Consider the following 27,138-nt stretch of genomic DNA (forward strand, 5'->3'; position numbering starts at 1 on the left):
CTGCCCCGGTTCTCGAACCGTTTCGGTCCGACCTGGGATCACATTGGGATGCGACTCCGGTTTGGCCCTGGCCGGCACCACTCCCGCCGATTGCCCCCTCTCCGGCTCCGGCCTCCACAGCCGGCCCCTTCTATTTGGATGAGGATTGGGACGGCTCCGAGGACCCCCTTGCGCGGCAGTGTGACTCCAAGCAGGATTGGGTGGATGACCTTCAAGATGCGGGTGACCTTAATGTGTCTTCTGACCCGGGGTTTTCCTCGCCTCCGCCTAGTATGGAGGAAGGCACTTCCTACACTATGGTGTTGTGTCGCGCCGCGGAGGCTCTCCATCTCGACCTCCCTACGGTGGCACTTAAGACCAACTTCCTTACAGAGGTGCTTCAGACGGCGTCTACGTCGGAGCCGCTGCTCCCTTTCAATGAGGCCCTTACCGAAGTCCTCTTGGGTACTTGGTTGCGGCCGGCCTTGGGGGCACCAGTGGATAAGAATGTCGCTAGGTGTCATCGTCCGGCGCCTGATGATCCCGCCTTCTTGACCACTCACCCCACGCCTGAGAGCCTGGTTATAAGGCCTCAACATCGCAGAGTGCCTTTCCCTCGACTCCGCCGGATAAGAACTCTGAGGCTGGACCAATATGGCAAGAGGTTGTTCTCCTCAGCCAGTTTGGGTTTGAGGTCTGTTAATACCGCCTGCTTATTGGGCCGTTACTCCCTAGCAGTGTGGTATTCGGTGGCAGAGGTTCTGCCTCAGTGCTCTGAGGTGGTCCAAGCTGCCCTTTCCCAAGCGATTGTGGAGGGCAAGGATGCGGCGAAGTTTGCCATCAAAAGTGGTTTGGACACCGCTGATTCATCCGATGTCCAGAGCTCGCTCATGGACATGCCCTTTAATGGCTCCCGCCTCTTTGGTGATGAGGCTGACAACGCCCTGGAGCGTTTTAAAGACTCGTGCCACGGCCAATTCTTTGGGTCTTTCCTCGAAAAACACTGCCACGCCGGGGTTTCGTTCCTTTTGTGGCCAGGGCAGGGGAACCCAGGCGTGCTCTTCCAGCAAGCCTGTGCAGAACCAGCCTCAGCGAGGCAGCGGATGTGGGTTCCGCAGGGGCGGGTCTGGTAACCAGGGTGTGGGTCAGTCCACTTCCACCCCGCTGCTTCCGCCTCAAAACCTTCCTAATCCGTGCTTCAGGGAGCATCCCACGCCAGTGGGTGGCAGGGTTCGCTTCCACCTCCACCACTGGTGCGAGATTACTTCGAACAAGTGGGTGCTGCAGATAATCGGACACGGTTATGCACTCCCTTTCCTTTCCTCCCCTCCTGCCATTCTGCCCCGGCACCACTGCATGTCGGGCGATCATTTGACTCTTCTCCGTCAGGAAGTCTCGACCCACCTGGCCAAGGGGGCCCTCGAGTGCATTCTTGGGCCAGAAGTAGGTCACTACTTTTGGGTCCCCAAGAAGGACAAAGGGGGCCTACGTCCCATCTTGGACCTTCGGGACGTCAATCGGTTCCTCCGGAAGGAGATGTTCAAGATGCTCACTCTGGCTCAGGTCTTGGTTGCCCTCGACCCTGGAGACTGGATGGTAGCGTTGGACTTGCAGGACGCATACTTTCACATCCCCGTCCTGCCGGCCCATCGGCGTTACTGCGGTTCATGGTAGGCCAAGAGCATTTTCAGTTTACTGTGCTCCCCTTCGGCCTTACCAGCGCCCCTCGGGTGTTCACGAAAGTGAGGGCGGTGGTCGCAGCTCATCTGCGCAGGTCAGGCGTATCAGTCTTCCCCTACTTCGACGACTGGTTGTTGAATGCGGGCTCGCCCCAGGCAGTCGTCACTCACCTTCAGACTACGGCCGACCTCCTGCACTTGCTGGGGTTTTCCATCAATGTGCCGAAGTCGCACCTGAATCCCTCCCAGAAGCTCCCCTTCATCGGAGCGGTTCTGGATTCAACGCAGTTTCCGGTTTATCCTCTCGAGCAGCGAGTCCGGGATATTCAGGCTATGATTCCGATCTTTCAGCCTCTATACCGGGTTTCAGTCAGGATGACCCTCCGGCTTTTGGGCCTGATGGCCTCCTGCATCCTGTTAGTGCAACATGCCAGATGGCATATGCGGACTCTGCAGTGGGATCTGAAGTTCCAGTGGGCACAGCATCAGGGCAACCTGTCCAATCATGTCCAGATCTCGGAGGGCACTACACGACATTTGCAGTGGTGGCTCACAAATCGCGATTGGGTCAATGGCAGATCCCTCTCCCTCCCCCAACGGGAGCACACGGTGGTGACGGATGCGTCCCTCCTGAGATGGGGAGGCCACTTGGGAGAGGCGGAGATCAGAGGCCTCTGGTCTCCGGCGGAGTATCGTCTCCATATCAACCTTTGGAGCTGAGGGCGATCAGACTTGCACTGAAGGCTTTTCTTCCCTCTGTCCGGGGAAGTATAGTGCAGGTGTTCACCGACAACACCACCGCCATGTGGTATTGCAACAAACAGGGTGGGGTGGGGTCGTGGACCTGATGTCAGGGGGCTCTGCGCCTCTGGACATGGCTGGAACATCAAGGCATTACCTTGGTGGTTAAACACCTGGCGAATTCTCCAAACGCCAGGGCGGGCGAACTCAGTCGCTGGTGCAAGATGGATCACGAATGTCGTCTGAACTCGGACGTGGCGCAAGGTCTCTTTCTGCAGTGGGGAGAGCCTTGGTTAGATTTATTCGCCACCCAAGGGGACGCGCAATGTCATCTGTTCTATGCGTTGAAAGTTCCAAGGCAGTACTCGCTCGGAGACGCTTTTCGTCTCGAGTGGAGTTGCAGTCTACTTTACGCTTTTCCGCCTATACCACTTCTGCCCAGAGTGCTTAAGAAGATCAGGCGCGACCGGGCCCAAGTTATTCTTGTGGCTCCGGACTGGGCTCAAAGAGTATGGTATCCCGAGCTACTCAGTATGAGCATCGATCCCCCCCATCCGTCTACCTCTTCGGGAGAATCTTCGGTCGCAGCAGCAGGGGTCGGTCCTTCACCCGTCCAGCCTCCACCTCCATGCATGGAGATTGAGCAGCAACAGTTAACGGCTTTCGACTTTCCTCCCGAGGTCTGTAATGTCATTCTAACAGCCATGCGTCCCTCCACTAAAACGGTATACGCCTGCCGATGGAACAAATTTGTGGAGTGGTGCACAGCGAAAGCTGTGGATCCCCTCTCAGCCCCTCTTTCTGAGGTCCTTCTGTTTCTCCTCTCTTTGGCCAAGCAGGGCTCTGCTCTGGGTACTATCAAACTCTCTGCCATTTCTGCCTTCCTGAACAGACTACCCTTTTTAAGTCTTCGGTTGTTAACCGCTTTCTCAAATGCATTACACACACGTTTCCTCCCGTGCCTTTCATAATGCCTCAGTGGGACTTGAATCTTGTCTTGACTTTTCTGATGTGCACCCCCTTTGAGCCTCTTCATAACTGTCCCTTGAGTCTTCTTACTCTAAAGACTGCTTTCCTGGTTGCTATCACCTCTGCCAGAAGAGTGAGTGAGCTCCAGGCTCCTTCTTCCAAACCTCCCTTCCATTCGGATCATCCGGACAAGGTGGTTTTAAGGACCCGTCCTTCTTTCTTGCCGAATGTTGTCACGCCCTTCCACATCGGGTAGACCATCACTTTGCCCACTTTCTTACCGCCTCCGCATCCTTCCAGGGAAGAGGAGAGGCTCCACCGTCTGGACCCATAGCGTGCGCTCGCTTTCTATCTGCAGCGTATACTACAGTTCCGGGTGGATGATCAACTCTTTGTTGGTTACGTGGGCGCCAAGAAAGGTCGGGGCGTGCACAAACGAACCTTCTCTTGGCGGGTCGTTCTGTGCATCAAAGCATGTTCCTCCTTGTCCAAGAAGGAGCCTCCTGTGAGATTGCGTGCCCATTCGACCAGGGCAACTGCAGCCACTACTGCCTTGGGAAGCAGTGTTCCTTTGCAAGACATTTGTCAGGCAGCTATGTGGGCCTTGCTGCACACGTTTACAAAGCACTACTCCCTTGACAGTCCGGTCCGGAGGGGCGGCTTCTCTGGCCGGTCTGTGCTCTGTGACTTTTTGGTGTAATCTTTTTCGCAGTCCCACCTCCAGGGTTGGTATTGCTGGGGATTCTATTCCAAGGTAAGGAATCTATCACTAACGTGTCTCTTTCAGATGCACAAGTTACTATTTGTGTAAAGATATATCTGTAAGAAACATTAGTTAGTGATGGATTCCTTACCGCCCCACCCATCCTCCTCATTCTGCGAACTGATTTCTAGGGTTAAGGTCATCCCCTTTTTAGGGCCCTAGTTTTATGCACCAATGGTCGGTTTCTTGCAAGGCTCTGCGTTTCAGCACGGAAAGTCGTGTACAGAACTGACGTCAGCGAGCATGGGTGGCGCCTAAGTAGTCTCCGTGATGTCATCTCAGCTCTCGTGACGCCAGTGACGGACGCAGAGCCGCACGGCGCCACCTACCGTCTCGCAGGGGTACTGCCAAGAAGAAAACTTTCCGGATCCAGTCTGACGCATGGGGGGTATTCTACGGTAAGGAATCTATCACTAACTAATGTCTCTTACAGTTATATCGTTACACAAGTAATAACTTGTGCGTCCGCACTTTTGCACGTTGGAGTTTCCAAGGTGTCTCTCTGACTCTAAGATGCATTTCATCTCAAGTGAAACTCCGGACTCATGTATTACTTCTTCCCCATATCACACCTGCCCAGAGTTCTCAAGAAGATCAGGACAGACCGGGCTCAGGTCATCTTAGTTGCTGCAGACTGGGCACAGAGAGTATGGCGTCCAGAACTTCTGGGTTTGAGCATCTGTCCTCCAATCAGGCTGCCCCTCTGAACGTATTCACTGTTGCGTTAGAACGGGCAGGTTCTCCTGCCCAGCCTTTGCAATCTCCACCTTCATACATGGAGATCTTGCGGTGACAGCTGAACACATTTGACCTTCCTCCAGAGGTGGTTGATGTCATCTTGGCAGCGAGGCATCTCTCGACAAAAACTGTATATTTCTGTTCTTGGGACAATTTTGTACCGCTAGTGCGGTACTCATACGATTGACCACCTCCAGGCTAAATTGTCTGTTTTATTTTTTGTGCTCTGACTTGCCCAGTAAGGCCTTGCTCTAGGCACCTTTAAAGTTTCATTCAAAGAGGGGGTGTGGACGAACACGCACCGCAGAACAGTATGTAATCGATGAGATAATGTGTGGCGTGCTTCATAAGTATCACTCACTGATCAGAGTGTGAACAACTGAAAAATGGAAGCGCCACCCAACTTGGGGGGCGTCCTTCTGAGCATTGCAGTGACCCACAACAAGACTGGTGTGAGATCTAAATATCTGAAAGAGACACGTTAGCAATAGATTCCTTACCTTAGAATATTCCCCAGGCGTCAGACTGGATCCGGAAAGTTTTCTGCTTAGCAGTACCCCTGCGCGCCAGCAGGTGGCGTTGTGCGGCTCCGCCTCCGTCAGTGGCGTTGTACGTGCCGAAATGACATCACGGAGACTACTTAGGCGCCACCCATGCGCGCTGACGTCAGTTCTTTCTTTTTCCACGCCGAAAGCGCAGATCCCGATTGAGTCCTTTATCTTGGTGCACGCAGGGATGCCCGGCTTTAAGTCTTGCGGGTCGTGCCACCGGAATATGTCGGTGGCGGACGCCCATGATGTCTGCCTCTACTACCTGGAGCATTACCATGACTCCCGGGATTGTCGGGACTGCCGTGCCATGTCCCCGAAGGCCTTGCGGGATCGGCGTCGGAAGTTGCTGGAGGTCCGGCATTCCTCTCACCGCCGCTCTGGGTCTAGGGGCCATTCGCGGGACCGCTCGCAGGACCGGAACCATCGCTCCTCGGACTCCAAGTCTTCCCCTTCAGATTCTGGCAAGCGACACCATAAAAAGAAGTCGAAGAAGCGCTTTCGCTCTCCGACATCCCCCTGTCGCTCACCGGATGTGGACGTGAGGAGCCTGGGAGTCCCGAGGCCTACCCGCTATACCCGGGTCCGTCGGCGACTCCCGAACAGGTGCAGGAGTTCCTTGGTGCCTCGGACCGCCTTTACAGGCCCCGGGCTCCCACTGGTGCGCCTTCGGGCCCCGCGGTCCCGTATCCAGATCCTGTTGGCCCGGCGGCACCACCTCTGGTGCCAGCCCCGAAGGCACTGGATCCATCACCCTCGGCTGCGGCCTCGGCGCCACAAGGTGCAGCGCCGTCCTTGGCTCCGGCCCTAGCGCCGCCACAAGCGCCGCACTGGGTGCCGTTTATCCTGTCCCGACCCCAGTTCCCACGCCATTTTGTTCCGGCCTGGGATCCACGTTGGGATGCGGCCCCGGCTCGCGCCGCTACCGGCACCACTGACCCCGTCTCCGGTTCCGGCCCTGCCGCCACTGCTGGCTCCTTCTACCCCGGAGCCAGACGACGACTGGGACGGCTCTGAGAACCCCCTTGTGCAGCATTGTGACTCCGAGCAGGATTGGGTGGATGACATTCAAGATGCGAGTGAACCTGATGCGGGTGAACCTGATGTGTCTTGTGACCCGGGGTTTGCCTCGCCTCCGCCTACTATGGAGGAAGCGCTTCTTATGCTATGGTTCTGCAGCGCGCCACGGAGGCCCTCCATCTCGACCTCCCTACGGTGGTCCTTAAGACCAACCTCCTTACGGAGGTGCTCCAGACGACGTCTACGTCGTCGGAGCCGCTGCTCCCTTTCACTGAGGCCCTTACGGAAGTCCTCTTGGGTACTTGGTTGCGGCCAGCCTAGGGGACACCAGTGGATGAGAACGTAGCTAGGCGTCATCGTCCGGGGCCTGCTGATCCCGCCTTCTTGATCACTCATCTCACGCCTGAGAATCTGGTCAATCAGGCCTCGACATCACAGAGGGCCTTTCCCTCGGCTCTGCCGGATAAGGACTCTGGACCAATATGGCAAGAGGTTGTTCTCAGCCAGTTTGGGGTTGAGATCGGTTAATACCGCCTGCTTATTGGGCTGTTACTCCCACGCAGTGGCGGAGGCTCTGCCTAAGTGCTCTGAGGATGTCCAGGCTGTCCTTTCCCAGGTGATTGCGGAGGGGAAGGATGCTGCAAAGTTTGCCATCCGGTGTGGTTTGGACACCACTGATTCGTTGGGCAGGGCGATTTCCACGACAGTGGCATTGCGGCGCCACGCCTGGTTGCGTTGCACTGGGTTTTCACCCGATGTCCAGAGCTTGCTCATGGACATGCCCTTCGATGGCTCCCGCCTCTTTGGTGATAAGGCTGACAATGCCCTGGAGCACTTTAAAGACTCTTGTACCACGGCCAAGTCTTTGGGTCTTTCCTCGAAAAACCCTGCCACGTCGCGGTTTTGTTCCTTTCGTGACCAGGGCAGGGGTACCCAGGCGCGCTCTTCCAGCAAGCCTGTGCAGAACCAGCATCAGCGAGGCCGCGGACGTGGGTTCCGCAGGGACGGGTCTGGTAACCAGCGTGTGGGTCAGTCCACTTCCACCCCCGCTGCTTCCGGATCAAAACCTTCCTAATCAGACCCCCCAGTATATAGCGGCATGGATTGGCAAATTTAGCAGCACAAAAATGAAAATTTAGCGGCACAAAAATGAAAATTTAGCGGTATTTAGCGGCATTTTATTTTGGGGTTTTTTCGACAACAAACACAGATTTCTTACTGTTTGAGTTATTTGCCAACATGGAGCTATGTACATTTTGTTTATTTACAATGCAGCCCATTTGTTTTGGTTAAAAGGCATGTTAATCTTGGCCATGTACGTTCAGTTCTTCTGAGCACTCTAAATCTAGACCAGTATTGTGCTGCTGGTTATAATGTAAAAACAATAATACCCGGATCGATCAGTACAGTGCAACAAAGTTAAAAAACATGGATTTGGGACCCCCGGGGCACGCTGCGTGCCCCTGTGTGCAGCAGGCCCCCACAACAAAGTTAAAAACATGAATTTGGGCCCCCACAAAGTTAAAAACATGAATTTGGCCCCCCCCCCCCGGGGCCCGCTGCGTGCCCCGTGTGCGGCGGGCTTCCACCGGAAAGTAAAGAAAATGATTTTTGGCCCGCCGCGTGCCCCGTGTGCGGCGGGCCCCCACCGGAAAGTAAAGAAAATTATTTTTGGCCCCCCGGGGCCTGCCGCATGCCCTGTGTGCGGCGGGCCCCCACCGGAAAGTAAAGAAAATGATTTTTGGTCCCCCGGGGCCCGCCGCATGCCCCATGTGCGGCGGGCCCCCACAAAAGGAAAAAATACTTTTATTAAGTACGGCGTGAGGAACGTACCTGTTCGCTGTTCGCCGGCTGTCTCCTGCTTGCCGGTGTGCCGCTCCCGCTTCCGTGTTCCTGGGCTGGGGGCTGGAGAAGAGTCGTCGTGTCTGGTCTCCTTCCTGCTCTCCTCGTGTCCGCTGCCGCTTCTCTCTCCCTCTGGTCTCCTTCCTGCTCTTCGCTCTCCTGCTGGTTGTTCCTCTCCTCTCGTCGCCCCTCGCCGCTGCTGGATGCTGACCCTCCTCCTTTCCATTGATTGGATTGGCGGCTCACGGAAACGGCGGATTTCGCGGGCGTTTGTGTAAATATCGCCGCATTTGCACGGATCGGCCGATTTCGTGATTTTTTTTGCAAATCGCGATAAGCTGGAGGGTCTGCCTAATCCGAGCTTCAGGTGACACCCCACGCCAGTGGGTGGTAGGGTTCGCCTCCACCTCCACCACTGGCGCGAGATCACATCAGACAAGTGGGTGCTGCAGATAATCTGCCATGGTGACTCGCTTCCCTGTATGTCGGGGGTTCATTTGGCTTTTCTCCGTCAGGAAGTCTCGACCCTCCTGGCCAAGGGGGCCATCAAGTACGTTCCCCATCAGGAGGTAGGGACTGGTTGTTATTCCCACTACTTTCTGGTCCCCAAGAAGGAAAAGGGGGGCTTGTGCCCCATCTTGGACCTCCGGGACGTCAATCGCTTCTTCCGGAAGGAGGAGTTCATGATGCTGACTCTGGCTCAGGTCCTGACTGCCCTGAACCCTGGAAACTGGATGGTAGCGTTGGACTTGCAGGACGCTTATTTTCACATCCCTGCCCTGCCGGCCCACCGGTGTTACCTGTGGTTCATGGTAGGCCAGGAGCATTTTCAGTCTGGCGTGCTCCCCTTCGACCTTACCAGCGCCCATCGGGAGTTCCCGAAAGTGATGGCGGTGGTTGCAGCCCATCTGCGCAGGTCCAGGGTGTCAGTCCTCCCCTCCTTCGACGACTGGCTGTTGAAGGCGGGCTCGCCCCAGGCAGTCGTCTCCCACCTCCAGACTACAGCCGCCCTCCTGCATTTGCTGGGGTTCTCCATCAATGTGACAAAGTCGCACCTGAGCCCATTTCAGAAGCTCCCTTTCATTGGAGCGGTTCTGGATTTGACATTGTTTCGGGTTTATCCTCCCGATCAGCGAGTCCGGGATATTCAGGCTATGATTCCGATCTTTCAGCCTCTATCCCGGTTTTCGGTCCGGATGACCCTCCGGCTGCTGGGCCTGATGGCCTCATGCATCCTGCTAGTGACGCATGCCAGATGGCATATGCGGGCTCTGCAGTGGGACCTGAAGTTCCAGTGGCACAGCATCAGGGCAACTTGTCCAATCACGTCCTGATCTCGGAGGGCGCTGCACGACAGTTGTAGTGGTGGCTCACGGACCGAGATTGGGTCAGTGGCAGATCCCTCTCCTTTTCCCAACCGGAGCACACAGTGGTGACGGATGCGTCCCTCCTGGGATGGGGTGGCCACATGGGAGAGGCGGAGATCAGAGGCTTCTAGTCTCCGGCGGAGTCCCGGCTCCTTATCAACCTCCTGGAGCTGCAGGCAATCTGGCTTGCACTGAAGGCATTCCTTCCCTCTGTCCGGGGAAGTGTAGTGCAGGTGTTGACCGACAACACCACTGCCATGTGGTATTGCAATAAACAGTGCTGGGTAGGGTCATGGACCCTATGTCAGAAGGCTCTGCGCCTCTGGACATGGCTGGAACATCACAGCATTACCTTAGTGGTTCAACCAACACCTGGCAGGTTCTCTGAACGCCAGGGCGGACAAACTCAGCCGCCGGTGCATGATGGATCACGAATGGCGTCTGAACTCTGACGTGGCGCAAGGTCTCTTTCAGCAGTGGGGAGAGCCTTTGTTAGATCTATTCGTCACAGAAGAGAATGCGCAATGTCATAAGTTCTGCGTGTTGGAATTTCCAAGGCGGCACTCGCTTGAAGACTTTTTTCGTCGCAAGTGGAGTTGCGGTCTGTTGTGCGCCTTTCCGCCTAAACCACTTCTGCTCCAAGTGCTGAAGATCAGGCGCGACCGGGCCCAAGTCATTCTTGTGGCTCCGGACTGGGCTCGAAGAGTATGGTTTTCCAAGCTACTCAGTATGAGAACCGATCCGAGTGCCTCTTCGAGAGGATCTTCTGTCGCAGCAGCAGGGGACTGTCCTCCACCCTAACCTGTCAAGCCTCCACCTCCATGCATGGAGATTGAGCGGCGACAGTTGACACCTTTCGATCTTCCTTCCGACGTCTGTGATGTCATTCTGCCAGCCAGGCGTCCCTCCACTAAAACGGTATACGCCTTCCGATGGAACAGATTTGTGGCATGGTGCACAGCAAAAGCTGTCGACCCCCTTTCGGCCCCCTGTTGTGGGTCACTGCAGTGCTCAGAAGGACACCCCCCAAGTTGGGTGGCGCTTCGATTTTTCACCTTTAAAGCGTATCATTTGGCCCTTTCAGCCTTCTTACGGTTACCTAATCGGCCCTCTTTATTTAAATCACCTATTGTGATTTTGAAAGGGCTACAACATAGGTTTTTCCCTGTCTCAGTTTGTGATACCCCAATGGGGCCTCAGTCTTGTTCTTGCGTATCTGATGTGTACTCCATTCGAGCTTCTACACAGTTGTCCTTTCCAGCTTCTCACCATCAACACTGTGCTCGTAGTCGCCATAAATGTAAATAAATGTAAATGTGGGATACTTGTAAAGCACACTGTTACTCTACCCGAGTGTCCTGGCGCTGTAGACCGCTGGGGAACCCGTCCTGGTTTTCCCTGTGAGATGGTCCCTCTCTGGGTATCTCCAGGGTGAAACCAGGCATCCCCGGCGTCTGTGGGGGGCCGTTGTAGAGATGAGGCAAGCTTAATGCCCAGAGTTACCGAGTGTGTTCCCTGGTTGTAGTAGGCACTGAGGCAAGAATTATCGAGTCCGTTGACCCTGGTCCAAGACCCTGCCGCGTCGGGAATTGAACCCTGGTCCCGGGCTGTTCTCTGCTTACAGGTCTGCCGCCTCTAACCAGTGAGCCACACCTCTCCACATCACCTCACGCCGCTAAGGAGGAGTAGAGGCTCCAACCCTTGGACTCTATGAAAGCGCTCAGCTTCTATATGGATCTCGCCAAAAGTAACCAGGTGGACGACAAGCTTTTTGTGGGGTTCGAGCAAAAAAAATAAGGCAGTGAAAAAGGTTTTTGTATCGCACTGGACTGTGCTCTGTATTAAGATCGGTTTCGAACTGGTGAAGTAGCAACCTCCGGATGGATTTTGTGTGCCATTTTCTACCAGGGCCAAATCTGCATCTGCTGCATTTGCACATGGTGTCCCTGTCCTAGATGTCTGCCAGGTAGCTACATGGACGTCTGGCTATAGGTTCACAAAACACGATTGTCTGGACAGCCAAGTATACTGAGATGGGCTCTTTACCTGCTTGGTCATGCAGGATTTTCTGGTTTTAGTCTATTCATAGCCCACCTCCCTTGGACTTTTTGTCCATTCAAAAGGTGAGAATAGTGGCTTGAAGTCTCTATCAGAAGAGCAGGTTACTTATCTTCAGTAATGTTCTTTCTGGTAGAGACGATCTAGCTGCAGATTCCTCACCGACCCTCTGATCCTTCGCGTTCTGTGGTTGAACTCTAAGAAAGACAACATCTAGGAATCTGCACACTAATATACAGATTTCCTTTTGGGGCTCCACGTCTGGAGGCACAGAACGTTTCGATGGCAACGGACGTAAGAGTGCCACCTCCAAAGACGCCATATTTCATTTCCGGAACGGAACACCATCAATGCGGGGACGCAATACGCCACTTTCCGACACACAGATGAACTTCGAAAAAGTTACTGATTCCAGTCTGACGCCTGGGGAATTTTCATAAGATGTGGAATCTGCAGCTAGATAGGTTCTCTACCAGAAAGTCAGTTAAGGACAAAGATCTCCCAAAATGCTGAAAAGATGTACACCATCTTACAGAAAATGAGGCATTTTGCCAAATCCTCTATCGTCCTTCCAGATTTGTTGTAAAACTGATCTACAGATGACAGCAAAATTCAACACAGGAGTTTCGAATGCACGCCCCCAAAAGTGAAACATTGAAGTACCTTTTAAAGCTCTTGACCAATCCACACAAATTTGCATTTACAGTATAGGACCATTGTCACATGGAAAAGCTGTCAATACTTAAAAAATTTTGAGCATGTTAATATTTTCTAAAGTAGGATAGTACAGATTGATTTTAGGAGAACAAGAAGGATGTGTTTTATTTTTTTGTTGGATAAGTCCTTTTTTCTCGTTGTTGATTTAAAAACTTTTCATTATGTTCTGTATTAAAATTTCTACTTGGTATTCAGTGTGTTCAAATTTAGTTTTCATTCCTTTTTATTTTGTTTGTTCTACAGAACTTCAGTAACACCAAAAACTACCTGCCTTCGGAAATGAAAGCCTTCTTCACACCCGGAAAGGTACATTTTATTTGCATACTAAGAGCATCTTGTAAACATTGTCAACTTGCAAAGCAGCAAAGGTAACAATATGAACATTCTTTGAAAATCAGAACTAAAGGGTTGAAGGGTGATGTGAGGGTGGAGCAAAATGCTGTTTCACAAAGCTGTGCAGCATCATAAAAGATGAAAGGCGCCATAACTCCATTGCTGCTTTTGCAGTAGTGCACACATGCATGACATATGTGCAAGCAGCTGATGAGGCAGACCACACTCTGGCGTCTGAGTCGAAGCACACAATTGCGAAAGAAGGCTGGGTTAGAAATGCACGCGAGTGGGAGCAACATGGGGCATTAGTAAAGCAAATGAGAGTGAGAGCAAAGTAGGGGAGAAGCACATGAAGTAGAGACCAACTTGAATTGCGAGGGTGGGGAAGAAGTAGATCAGAGAGAGCAGCATACGTGTGAAAAAGCAACACAGAGTATAAGGGAACAGCATTTGGGGGGCGCATGAGAGATAGAGCAGGAAGATTACACTTGCGCACTGATGTAGTGCGTAACCGGAAAGGTGCCCTAAAATTGAGCAGTGGAACGTTGCAAGTCAGCAAATCATAGAGATGACAGCGGTAATGCTCTAGGAGAGGGACGAACGCAAGGTGGACAAGTTAGGAAATGGAAAGCCACTGAATAAGAAACAAACAAATGAGCGCTCAAATAAAGCCAACCAATCATAAGCAATGGGCGATCTAAAAGCCCCTGTAAGCTGGGGATAGGTCTTTAGCAAATAGCCAGCTTACGGTGTCTGGTATGCGAGACCTAACAAGGTATCAATATACTGTTGCATATTGACTAATTTCTTTGAATACCAGCTTCCACATGTTAAAGAGTCCCGAGACTTAATAACATCTCTGTCAGAGGGCAACATAGATTCCTTCTGGCTCCTGTCACGGTTACTTTCTGAAATTATTTCTAGACACTAATCAAGACTGCTAGACACTAGACTTTATTTTCTAACATTTAGAACCTTTCCATCTGAAGGCATTCTCTCCTCTGGCATGTTATTGGCAGGAGCATCTTCTTTGGTAGATGGCTCCATCAGCTGCACTGTTGAGTTCAAATTTTCAAACAACCTCATCCTAACTGAGCCGTAGTTCCCTATTACCCCGAACGTGGTTTTTGGCCAAACTCAGTATTAAAAGTAATATATAAATACCATATCCTACATTCTAGTCTGAGGATGTATTTTGATGTGAACATAGAAACTGTACTGCAGACCAAATTGAGAACCTCCTCAGAGCCTGCATGTGCTCATCTTGAGCATAGCTCTGAAGACAATTGGTGATAGCATCTGTGATTTTTTTCTAATTGTAGCCAATTTGAAATATCAGTCCAAAGCTAGAACTGCTCATAGCCAAGTCATATGAAAATGTTTGACCTAAATACACCCTCTGTATTCACCTGAGTCACCTTTTTCAGAGAATTCACATCATGGAACTAACCCTCCCTCGTTTGTTGGGCAACTTTGGTAAAAAGCAGTGTGTTTATGGAAACTTAATATTCAATATGCCAATCAGTTTCATTACAGGGAGCATTTTTTGACAGCTTTTTATGGAACAAATCTTTTTATTGATTTAATTGGTGGGTGTCTCAACATTTGCACAAAGCAAATTGCCTACAACCACAGGTGCTGGCAGCTAAAAGACAATGCATTAAGTGTAAATATAACTCCACTACAGTAATGCCGACATCCCGGAGGCTGGCAGCGCTCGGAGTCAAATCTAGCAATTTGAAACCACTTACCATGCCAAAGACAACGCCCGACTAGAACTGAGCACCCGCCTAGAAGGGGGAACAACAAATAAAGAAAACCCATCCTCCCGCCCGCCCCCAAAAGAGAAGGGAAACACAGGAGAACCCGCACCAAGATTTCAGGAGTTGCATAGCGACCCATACCTCTCACTCCTCAACCCTCCCGCCCGCCCACCCAGACGGGGCACTACCTATTTCGCAGTTGAAGGTATTAGACGTAACAGTTTCAGGAGTTTGGGGCAAGTGACCTCGCAGAGGTCCTTCAACAACAGCATTGTGAAAGGAGCCCATAGCTCTGCGTATTTTTCGCTCTTCTGATTTTGGACCAACAAGAGTCGCTCCATGGCAAGGGTCAACCAGAGCCTGTGGAGCCAAGCCGTGGGATCCGGAACCGTGGGAGTACCTGAATGAACTAATAGCGCCTGTAGTGCCAACGCCATCTGCCTGCCTCGTAATGACCGTAATGGGAAGGTGAGTGGGTTCGATAGCCACAGCAGAGTGTAAGCCGGGAAGCGGATCTCAGTGTCCAATGCCGGGTCAATGTCATTAAATACCTGCTCCCAAAAGCGCTGTAGCCTCAGGCAGTGCCAGAGAAGATGTGCAAGGGAGCCTGTCAGTCCGCAACCTTGCCAACATTCTTCAGTGTGGTTCTTGTCCCATTGGTGTATCCTTGCTGGCGTAAGGTACCAATAAGATGCTACCTTGAATGCGGATTCAGTTCCTGCAGTATTGTATGCTGTATGGTGAGCCCTGTAGTGGATGTTGTCCCACTCCTTGTCTGTGAGGGCCCGACTCAGTTCTGCCTCCCACCGGAGCTGACCGCAAGAGCGATTCTCTATCGTGCGCTGAGTAAGGAGGACATAAAGTTCTGCAATGAGATGTTTGTCATCTTACTTGTTCGCTATCCATTTCTCGAAAGGGGTAAGCTTACGAGAGACTTGTGTCAGATAGGCCTTAGTGGTTGCCCAGTGGCGGAGCTGCAGGTAATAGAACTCATTAATGTGAGGAAGGTCAAGGTCTTGGCGAACTCTATCAAATGGGATAACGCCTTCGAGATAAAATAAATGGCCCAAGCGCTTACAACCAGCTTCCCTCCATCTCTGGGCAACGGCAGTTTTATCTCCCGGGGGAAAATCCGGGTTGTCTATCGTCGGCGTCATCTGGGAGGGAAAGGTGGTAAGACCTTTCGAGAGCGCCACCTCGTCCCACACTTTCAATGTTGCTGCGGTGACCGGGAAGGTGTAAAGGCCCCATGCGCGTGCTCGTCAGGGAAGCCAGATTTCACGCCAGAAATTTGCACCAGCTACTGTCTGGTCCATGAAGGTCCAATGCTTCTCGGAAAGTGGGCGGTTCCACTCCAGCACATATCGAAGGTGCGCAGTCTGGGGGTATCTGTGGACCAGCGGAATATTCACCCCTCCGTCACCCTTCGGGCGCAACAGTTGCACTACCGAAAGGCGTGCTTTCTTATTGCCCCAAATGAATTTATTCATACAAGCGGTAAGGCTTGCAGTGCTTTAGGTGGCGGTATTAAAGGGAGGGTCTGAAATAGGTGTAATATGCACAGTAGGATCGTCATTTTCACTGCGGTAATGCGCCCAAACCAAGATAAATTGTGTTTAGTCCACCCGTCTATCGCCTTTCGTGTCTGAGCCACTAAAGTTGTGCAGTTCAGCTCCAGCGAGGGGGTCAGAAGGATGCATAAATAGGGCACAGGGCCGCTAGACCAGTGCAGGGGAAGAGTCTGCCTGAAGTCTTCCACCTGTATTTGTGGTAAGGACAAGTTGAGACCTGGGACTGACTACGGTTGACCTTGAAACCAGAAAGCCGACCAAAGGACCTGGGTTCTTCGACCAGCGTGGGGAGGGAGGTCAGAGATGCGAGGGAGAGGTTGACATCATCTGCATAGAGGCTTATCTTGTGGATGTCACCTCCGAACTTGAGACCCTGGATGCCTGGGTGATGACGGCTTTTCTGCGTGAGGTGCACCATGTAGAGTTCAAATAAGAGGGGCGAGAGGGCGCACCCTTGCCTCATGCCCCGGGCGATCACAAAGGGGGATGAGGATACCCTATTAACTCTGGGGCATGGTAGATGCACTGCACCCAATGAATGAAGCGGGCCTAAACCCAAGGTCCTGCAAGACGTCGAAGAGGTATTTCCAGCATACTCTATCAAACGCCTTTTCAGCGTCGACGGAGATAAGCACAGCTCCTACCCGGGAGGGGTGAACACAGTCTATGAGATGGAGAAGACGCTTGGTGTTATCGCCCCCCCTGACAAGTGGGAATGAATCCCGCCTGGTCTAGATCAATTAGGCCCACCATTAGGGGGTTCAACCGAGACGCCAGTATGCCCGTGAAGAGTTTCGCGTCAATGTTAAGCAGCGAGATCGGACGGTAGGAGCTACAGAGCCCTGGGTCTTTAGTTGGCTTAAGGATGACTGAGATCGCCACCTCGGCCATAGAGTCCGTAACTGCCCAGCTGTCTTGTAAGGAATTGAACAGGCGGGTTAAGAGGGGTGCCAATTTGTGACAGAGTGTTTTATAAAATAGGACAGGATATCCGTCAGGGCCCGGCGATTTGTCAAGCTTCAGTCGAAAAATGGCTGAGATAACCTCGTCTATCCCTATAGGGTCCTCTAGAGGGTCTTCCTGCGCTTTTGGGAGGCGAGTGAAGTTGCTGGAATCCAGGTAGTCTTGCGCGTCTGGGGGCTATGTGGATCTGCGCTATATAGAGTGGTAGAAGCGTCGGAATTCTTAAACAATCTGGAGGTCCAGGTGGATCTCCTCACTTGTAGGCCGCTTGAGGGAGGGGATAGTCCCTGGCACGCAATCTCTGTGCTAACATCCTCCCACATCTGTCACTATCCAAATAAAACTTATGTGGGAGGTGAAGCAAGGCATATTCCGCCCTGTCAAGGTCTAAGCGTTTGAGAAGCATCCTCTTCTTCTCCAGTGACCGCCAAACCCTCGGGGCTCCGGTACGTTTATGTATCGCTTCCAGTTCTGCCACTTCTTTTTCGGAGCCCGAATGGGCTTCCTTACGTCTCCGGGCATCCGCAGATGAAATAGCCATGAATTCCCCGTTAATCACCGCCTTGAGGGTTTCCCAAACAGTAGCCAGGGACGTCTCACCAGTGCCAATGTGTTGGAGGTATTCTATTATCTTGGCACCGCACACCCTTTACAGTGTCAGGTGAGTGCAAGAGACCTACATGCAGCCGCCATCTGGGAGGGACGTGCCCGACCCCATCAGGTCGTACGGAAAGCGAGATATACGCATGATCGGAGAGGGAACATGTGGCTATAGAGGCGTCACGGACTCTGGGGAGAAGCGCATTAGAGACCAAAAACATATCCAGAAGTGTATATGACTTGTGTGCCGCAGAGTAGTGGGTGTAATCGCGTATGTCCACATGCTTATGGCGCCAAACATTGTGAAGGCAGCTATCGGCCAGCCATTGCTTACCCTCCAGAGAGATGGCTCCCACCTGCTATAAAACTGCCCTGAGCGATCCCAGTCGTTGTCCATGACCATGTTGAGGTCCCCACCCACTATCCCTGCAGAGTCCGGGGAAGCCAAACCTTCTACAACATGCCGAAGGAGAAATGGCTCCTGATGTGCATTGGGTGCGTAAATGTTAAAGTGAGAACAGTAGACCCCCGCTGAATCCGGAGAGCCAGGACCCTGCCCTTGGACTCATAGGAGGTAGACCTTACCTTGCCATCAAATTTAGCCCCCGGGAGGATTGGCACCCCATTCTTTTTCAATGTGCCAGAGGACCAGAATTGGCAAGGGAAGCACCCCGTACGCATGCGGGGAGAATCTTTAGCAAGCAGATGGGTCTCTTGGAGCATACAGATATTACCTTCAGACTGTTCGAGTAGGGAAAGGATCACTGCACGTTTTGTAGGGAGGTTCAGGCCCCGAACATTGAGGCTTACAATTTTCAGGTCTCTAGCCATAACCGATGGAGGTTAACATGTAAGGTACACCCATAAGGTTGAGGGAGCAAAGCACAGGTGGCGAGCTGGAGAGCTCATGGGCCGACAAGGCGGAAATGCAAGCGTAGGGCCTGGTGCAGGAGACCCTTAAAAGAAACCCCAACAAGTATACATAAAAAAAATCCCAAGATAACTCAAACCCATGAAGGAACAATAGACATAAGTCCGTCTGCAAGGAAAGACCAAAGGGGTACCGAACCTTGGCGGCAGACCACAGAAAGTGTACCTGGAGAACAAAGAACTGTCATGGGGCATTCAACTGAGCGAGGAAAAGTAACCGTCCAGGTGCCCCTCCGACATCACTCCATGACATTCATTCCCGTATGCTTAATTTAAATAAAAAAACAATTTATTGTTAAAAAAATAAACAATGGGATCCACAAGATCTGTCCAGGTACGGGATGGTATGGGGTACATTGGCCATCATGGTGGCAAAACGGGATATAGCTCAAAAATGGGGCGCCCCAGAGCTGCCCACATTAGCACAATGGAGTAGGAACATGGATCTGTTAATGTTTACAGAGCGGGCAGTGTATGTCAATAGAGCCTGCCCGCGTAAATGGAACAAGGTGTGGTCCTTGTGGAATACATATAGAGGAAACCTATGTGATCCACTGCCGGAAGACGACAAGGACAGCTCCGATGAGGAGGTAGAGGGGGAGTGGACCTGAACGTGTTAACATCATGACCAAATTAGAGTGCATAGTGGGACTTCACACTGGATGCAGTCTCGGTAAACTTTGATCCCAGGCAAGGTTATATCCATACACTTTGCAGAACTGTTGTCGTGCTGAATGTCAACGTGTTTGTTGTTAAAAGTTATAAGAAAACTGGAAAAACGAAACAAATTAAGAAAATAACAGACCTATGGGTTATCTGATACACAAATTGATTGAAATATGTACACCTTAATGTAGCGTGCCGCCGGACCCCAGGGATGTCGGCTGAAAGGCTGTGTTAACCTGAAAACGCTGAATAGATATTATGAATAACGCGGCCGGCCCCCGGGGTTGTAGGCCATATGCTGTGTCTTTATAGACTTGTACAATAAAGGTCTTTAAAAAAAAAAAAACAATGGGCATTTCCAAGGCTTTCATTGCATACATCATTAATACAGGATCAGAAAGGTGAAACATAGTGGACACAGCATAGCATGTCAAGGAAATATCAGTAATACAGTCATGACAACAGTTCAGTATATTCACCCCGCTTCCTGACTACCTCATTCCCTCTCCTTTTCATTCCGAATCAGTATCACTATCCATCTGAGGTGGTTCACAGATGTGCCCTCTATATTCATTCCAAGCTCCCCAAATCTTGACCCACCTTCGTGGACATTTCCGATTCAGATATACCGCCTTTTCGACAACCATCGCTGAATCCAGATCCATACTCCAGGTACTAAGCGCATGTACCACGGGAGACCCCCAGGCCCTAGCCACATTCCGTTTAGCGTACATAATACCAAGCGTGGCCCAATCTTGTAGGGGGTTACTAAGATCATTAGGCTCCCAAATGTTCAGCAAACAGCGACGCGGTTCAGGGAGCAGCGAAACGTGAACAACTTGTGATATAGTCCGCATAACCTTGGACCAGAAACAAACAATCAATGGGCAATCCCAGATAGTATGGTAGAATGTCCCCACCTCACCATAGCCTCTCAAACAATACTGATGTGTGATTCTCCCTATCCTGTGTAGTGTGACCCTAGTATAGTAGACTCGATGTAGAACTTTTAATTGTATCGTTTTGAGCCGGGACGGCACAGCAACCTCCTGAGGAGAGCGCGGCCTGCCAGTCTGACTCGTCAAATTCACCTATCTCCCCTGTCCAGGCCGCTCTTAGTCTCACCGTGGGGTCAGGCATATTGTTGACCAACTTACGGTAGACCAACGAGGTCGCCTTTCTCAACATATGCTCCGTAAGCCATCTATCTGCTAAAGGAGTGGATTCTGGCAGCTTTTCATCAATTGGGAGCACAGACTTGAGGGCATGACTGATCTGTAGGTAGCGGAAACATTCCGTCTGTATCAAGTTGAATTTGGCCGCTAGCTGGTCAAAGGTGAAGATGGCCCCCCCGCCTGTAGAGGTCTCCAACCGTCGATATGCCTATCCGATCCCAGGCCTCAAATCCCTTACTATTACAGAGACGGCCGAGGCGACGCGACGCCCAGAGTGGCGTCATCTGCGTAATCTTGTCTTTACATTTAAGGTGAGCAGAAGCCAAGTACCATAACTTTATTGTGTATGCCGTAGGGCCCAGCAGGGCCGCCGCACCTCTGGGGTCATAGAGCGCAGCCATCACTCCTCCGCCCCCCAGGTCGTATCTATCCGCCTTGAAAGCTGGCTCAGTCTGCGGAGCGTGGAGCCAGTGATTTATAGTCTTTAGTTGGGCTGCCCAATAATACAATTGGATATCTGGGAGCGGTATGCCTCCATCAAACCATCCCCGAACCAACTTTTGCCGGGAAATGCACGCCGGTTTGTCCCCCCAGAGGAGACCAGAGACTAGTGCGTTTATGGATGTAAAGTAGTTTGGAGGCACGAGAAACGGAGTATTTTCCAGGATATACAGTAGTCGCGGTAAGGTCATCATTTTAAATAATGCCGCCTTTCCTAAGAGGGTCCGTGGTAGGGTGTGCCAATGCCTCACATCCGTGCGGAATCGTTCAAGCGGGGGCAGTAAATTGCGGTGATAAAAGACCTCCTGATTAGGTGTCACGCACACCTCGAGATATTTAAAGGGTCCATCAGTGATCACCAGGGTACAGCCGTCCGGAAGTCGCAGTGGGGGCCCTTTAAGGACAAACAGCACCGACTTGGACCAGTTGATTATGTATCCTGAGGCTCGCCCGAAAATCTCACAAATGTTAAGAAGAACTATGAGTGACCGCCTAAGGAGAGTTAAATAAAGAAGGATGTCATCGGCATATAGCGATATGCGGTCCTCCCAGGACTCGGTCCAGCTGAGACCCTTTATCATGGGGTCCCACCGTATCCATGCTGCCAACGGCTCCAAGATCAGTGCGCAAAGCAGTGGCCACAAGGGGCATCCCTGACGCGTGCCATGGCCCAGTCGGAAGTCCCTGGAAATATGGCCGTTGGCTACAACATGTGCAAGCGGGTTTGTATACAAGAGTTTTACCCAAGCACAGAACTTTGGTCCAAAGCCTAAATGTCGCAATACCGTAAATAGATATGGCCACTCGACCATGTCGAAGGCCATTCATGCATCTAAAGAAAGGAGCACCGCCGGTTCCGACGGAGCAGGGATCTGCGCCAATACCGCGTGAACTCGTCTTAAATTGAGAGCAGTATTCCTGTTCGGCATAAATCCGGATTGATCTGGGTGGATAAGCGTCTCTAAGTGTGGGGTTAATCGTACGGCTATCATTTTGGCCAGTATTTTAGCCTCCGCATTTAATAATGAAATAGGACGATATGATGTACATTCGTCCGGAGGCTTACCAGGTTTTGGTATGGCTATGATCGTAGACGTCCGCTGATCTCGGGGCAATTTCCCCTTAGCCAAGCTGTCTTCAAACATTCGCAGCAGGTGCAGAGCCGTAAGATCAGAGACGCGCTTGTAGAGTTCTATGGGGACCCCGTTCGGCCCCATGGCCTTACCTGACTGCAGAGAATGAATTGCACCCAGGACCTCATCTTTCGTAAAGTCCGACTCCACCAGCTCGGCGTCAGAGTCTGAGAGGGAGGCATTTGGATATCCTTAATGTAGGTCTGTGCCTCTTCAGATGACCTACAGGAGGTGGGGGTATAAATCGCCTCGTAATAGTTGGCCAAGGTGTCTACTATATCCATAGGGGTAGTGATTACCTCACCGTCGGCATTGCGAAGCTGCGCTATCGTCCTTTGGGCCCTGTCCTTCTTTTCCAGCCATGCCAAAAGTCTCCCTGCCTTATCGCCAACCTCGTATATAATATGTTGCGTGCACCCGCTGGTATTCCGTAAATTCAGCCTATTTAAGGCGCAACTGGCGCATAGCTTCCTCTGTAGGATCAAGATCATGTCTGGATTGTAAAACATCCAGGTCGTACTCGAGTACTCTAAGGTCTTCTTGCACAATTTGTTTATGACCCGTTATGGAGGCTATTGCCTGGCCCCTCAGCACCGTTTTGTATGCCTCCCACAGGACCCCTGGCGAGTCAACGGAAGTGGTATTTTCTTGGAAGTAGCATTTCGTGGCCGTGACCAGGTCTTTTCTAATTTGTGGAATTTGTAAATAATGAGGCGAAATCGGGAAAATACGCCTCCGGGCTTTCACATAAGAGGAATATACCATGGAGACTGGGGAGTGATCCGAGATACCTTCGGGCCTATCGTTACCTCAGTTATATAGGGCAGGCTATCTGCAGAGACGAAAAAATAATCAATACGTGAGAGACTATTGTGTACCCCGGAGTAGAAGGTATAGCCTCGATCCTCGGAGTGTTTAAACCTCCACCCATCCGTAAGACCCATAGCCTCTACATAATCAGTCAGCCGTGATTTATGCAGCCCTGTCATCCTGCCGGGATGGCGGTCCAGTCCATCGTCTAGAACCACATTGAAATCTCCACCCACTATGAGCTCCCCCTCCGGCAGCGTTAGTAGAAAAGCACTGAGGGCAGGGACGGCGACTGAATGAAGGGCAGGTGGAATGTACACCGACACCACATTGAACCTCTTTCCCTCCCATAAGCAGGAAATAGCTGCAAACTGTCCTTGTGCATCTTTCCATACCTGCTGTACTATCACAGGAAAGTGTTTGTGTCAGGATTCCCACCCCCCTGGTGCCAGAGGAAAACTCAGAATGCACTGCCATCGCGTATCCCCACCGATCCAGAGTCTTGCATGTCGACCCCACCAAGTGCGTCTCTTGAAGCAATACCAATACCAATGCCGGGGCCGCCCTGCGTACATATTGCAACACCAACCCCCTCTTGATTTTATCCCCCAAACCGCGTACATTCCAGGTAACCAGGGTTAAAGGGCACACCGGGGCCAAGACCGGGGCGGTATCGTCTGTTAACTTGTCACCCAAGATCTCGTTTGCCATCACTCTCAAAACATCCTCGAAAGCCCAACACTGTATCACGCATCTGCACGCCCGTAACCTTGAAATGCAGCCCAGAACTAAAGCTCAGAACAAAGTGTAACCAGCCCTTTCCCCCCTCTAACACTGTAATCTGAATTCGCACATTTTCACAGTAGTCAATAACATCAAATTGCTTTGTCTCAGAAACCCCTTTCCAACTCCCCTCCACCCCCCACCCTGCTCCCCTGCCCGTTGACCTCGAACTGCCCAACCCCCAACATGGCAGAGTGCCTATATGTTCCCTACCCATGCTAAACTTTCAGAGGTGAAGCGCGCCCACCCGACCCGTGGCACCTACAGTGACCTCAGTAAAACAGTACTTAATATTGTAAGACACAGCCCTTAGAACAATATCATAACATGTCTACGTTAAACCATAGATCCGACCCGTTACATAACTGGAACACTGGGTTCCGGCACCCCTAAATATATATGTCCCCCATCAGATCCTGCCCGGTCCTTCAGCACCTCCCCCCGCCCATACTTGCGAGTGTCATCAGGAGGGGGCCCCTCTGGCGACGACAAATGTCACTCATTCCTGCTCGTCCAGTCCACTGGTCTCCAACGCATTCTCAGTTGCTGAGTCACCAGGTTCTCCACCTTCGTTCCGGTCCGCCTTTTCGCGGCGGGTACCCCTCATGTCGCCGACCCTTGTCCACCCTTCCAGCCATTCCCAGGTTGCTTCTGGAGAGTCAAAAAACCAGGGTTTACCGTCCCATTCTACTCTTAATTTGGCCGGGAAGAGCACAGCGTATTTGATTTCTCTGCTGCGTAGCTCCCGTTTCACTGCTTGGAAGCTGCGCCTCTGTGCCTGAACTCGTGCTGTAAAATCAGGAAAGAAAGTGACCTTAGAGTTGTCGATCTTAAGCGGAGAACCCGCTCTGGACGCCTGTAAGATGTTGTCCCTATCTCGAAAATTAAAAACTCTTGCAATTAGGTGTCTAGGCGGAGCCCCTGGCTTGGGGCGACCGCCCGGCGCTCATTGGAGAAATAAGTGGAGAGAGCCTTCAGTTTCAAATGTTTCGTGATCAGCTCTTCCACAAAGAGGTCCGCCGCAGGCCACCCTGTTTTTTTCTGGAACTCCGAGGATTTGTATGTTCCGACGGGCTCTCCCGTCGTAATCGTCCAACTGCTGCGCCATGCGGGTCTGTGTCCAAGTCAGACACCTGTCGCTGCAGTTCAGAAGTATCCTCCTGTAGTGCCGCTGTTACCACCTTGAGTTCCTTCACTTTTTCGTTCATTTGTTTGAAGTCTGCACGAAGCAGGGAATCCTCCGTTGTGACAGAGTCCATTGACGTGCGCATGCCTCCTATGGCCGCCATTACATCGTTGAGCGTGGGCTCCTTGATTGGGGATGGCGACACCGCAGCGTCGTCTTTGTTCATTCTTGGCGAGTCTCCTTTGTCACCTCCCTTGGTCCAGACGAATTTGGCCAATTGCGCCTGAGGGGCGCTCTTGGAACCTCTGCCTCCTGTAGCCATCCTCCTCGGCGGCATATAGGATTAGCCAGGAGCGCATGTACCAACAGTTACTGCAGCCTGCTATGTTATCCTACAGATCATGAAGGGCGACTGCTTGCACTCCGGGCTGTGCGCGGCGCTCTAGAGCCCAGTAACGCTTTTCAATAGCCGGTATTACCTTAGAATATATCAGCGATATCTGAAGGGTGCATTCGTAATCTGTCCACACTGGTGCTTCAGAGCAGGTCGTTCAGTATATTCCAGCAGATGATCAACTCAACGTCACTGGCCAAGACCCAACAAGGTGTCTCCAATAAACTCCACTCTCCAGGGAAGGAGGGACAGGTAGTTCCATTCAGTAGACAGTACCGTCATGCAGAAGAGGGCTCCGGGACGGAAGCGCGAACATCAAATAATCCCTCGCTGCTATACTTTGGTTCCTTCGCTCTACAAGGGCCTCACCAGTCCTTGCCCCAAACACGAAGAGTGTCCACAGTCCCCCTCACCGCTGCGTCACATACCAGAGAAGCCACCCATCACGGGGGGGGGGGGATCCATTGCGTGATCTATTCCTTGTCGCTCTTCGGAGTCACCACCCCTCCTCACTCGGTGGGTCAGGCCGGCAAAATCAGTAGGGCGTAGGCGGGGCAGAAGCTGCACCCCCGGTCACTCTCCACTTCCGGCACCACCGTTCACCGGGAGCCAGTCTTGTGGTCCTTCTGTGTCGCCCGGGGCACCTCCGCTCCCTTCCACGCAGGTGGGATGTGATTAGTTGTCAATAGGGGGGGGGGGGGGGGGATGGCTCGCACCACACCTCCGAGGGCGCTCAGCAGCCCTCCGCAGCACGTCCTTTTCGCTGTCAAGCCGGCAAGATCAGTAGGAGGGGAGGAGGCCCCGTGTGGCGGCCGCCGCACCCCCGGTCACTATCCACTTCCGGCACCTCCGCTCACCAGGAGCCAGTCTTGTGGTCCTTCCGTGCCGTCGGGGGCACCTCCGCTCCCCTCCACGCAGGTATGGTGCAACTAATTGTCAATGAGGGAGGGGAGGGAGGGATGGCTCGCAGCTCCCCGGTCCCAGGCACTCAGAACGTCGTGCCCAATTTTTGCCGATGGTAGGCCCTGAGGCCGGGGCCTAAATTTGTAGCTTCCCCCGGGGCCGGCCCCACCGCACCTCCGTGTCGCTCCGCAGCACACCTCCGAATGCTCTCAGCAGCCCTTCGCAACACGTCCTCTGCGCTGTCGGCGACTTGAGTCAGCGGGAGCAGGCAGGTGGGCGAGTTCGTAGCAGGTCACTTGCGGCGCCGGTCGCACCTCCGATCGCCGTCCTGCTCCGACGCTGCCATTTTGTGCGGTCCGGCCCCTGGTCTCTTCGGCGATCAGACCCCTTCCGCTTGGGGTCCTCGGCCCATCAACCCCTCACTAGAGCTTCGCTGGGGCGCCTGGCAGCACGGCACGCCGTCTCCGCCGAAATGTATTCAGATCCGTGGGCTGTCGTCCTTTAATGCCACGGGTTGATCGGAGCACACCTAGACAGCGGCCATTACTCTCGGCCGCTAGCCACGCCCCCCCCGTATGCTTAATTGGGGCGCTCAAGGGCAACACAGATGGTTGTGGGGTTGTGAGAGAGAGGAGATCACAGCCTCCCGTTCCTTCGTCTTCGACACAGCCTCTGGTGTGCCATTGTGAAAGTCTCCGTGCAGCCCGGCCTTTGTGGCCCTCCTTCCGCTCTGTGTCCACCGTGTTGTCTAGTCTCAGCAAATCAAGAGCCTCAGTGAGTGAGCAGATCTGTCACAATTTCCCTTGGTGCTTGAATATGATACGAACGGGATGGTCCCACGAGTAGAGAATTCCATTGTCGCGGAGGTAGGAGGTGACCACTCGGAATTCTCTGCTTTTGGTTAACGTGGACACTGCAAGATCCTGAAAGAGGGCCGGTGAGTGCCCCTGGAACTGGATCGGCTGGGCTGCTTGAGCCTTGCGTAGGATCAGCTCCTTGAGCTGGAAGTCGTGCACGCAGACGAGTATATCTGGTGGGGGGGGGCCTTCCCTCATCTGGGCAGAAC

At 52.5% G+C, this 27,138-nt stretch overlaps 1 protein-coding gene across 2 annotated transcripts in view; it reads left to right on the plus strand.

Moving 5' to 3' along the window:
• PDS5B (PDS5 cohesin associated factor B) overlaps positions 1-27,138 on the plus strand; it is a 772,752-nt gene that overhangs the window by 653,104 nt on the left and 92,510 nt on the right. For both annotated transcript variants that reach the window (XM_078657163.1, XM_078657161.1), the window contains exon 29: positions 12,665-12,727. In XM_078657163.1, coding sequence (XP_078513289.1) covers positions 12,665-12,727 — 63 coding nt within the window. The remainder of the gene's footprint in view (positions 1-12,664; positions 12,728-27,138) is intronic.

The sequence above is a fragment of the Lissotriton helveticus genome, chromosome 8 (genome assembly GCF_964261635.1).
Source record: "Lissotriton helveticus chromosome 8, aLisHel1.1, whole genome shotgun sequence".
Classification (NCBI taxonomy): Eukaryota; Metazoa; Chordata; class Amphibia; order Caudata; family Salamandridae; genus Lissotriton; species Lissotriton helveticus.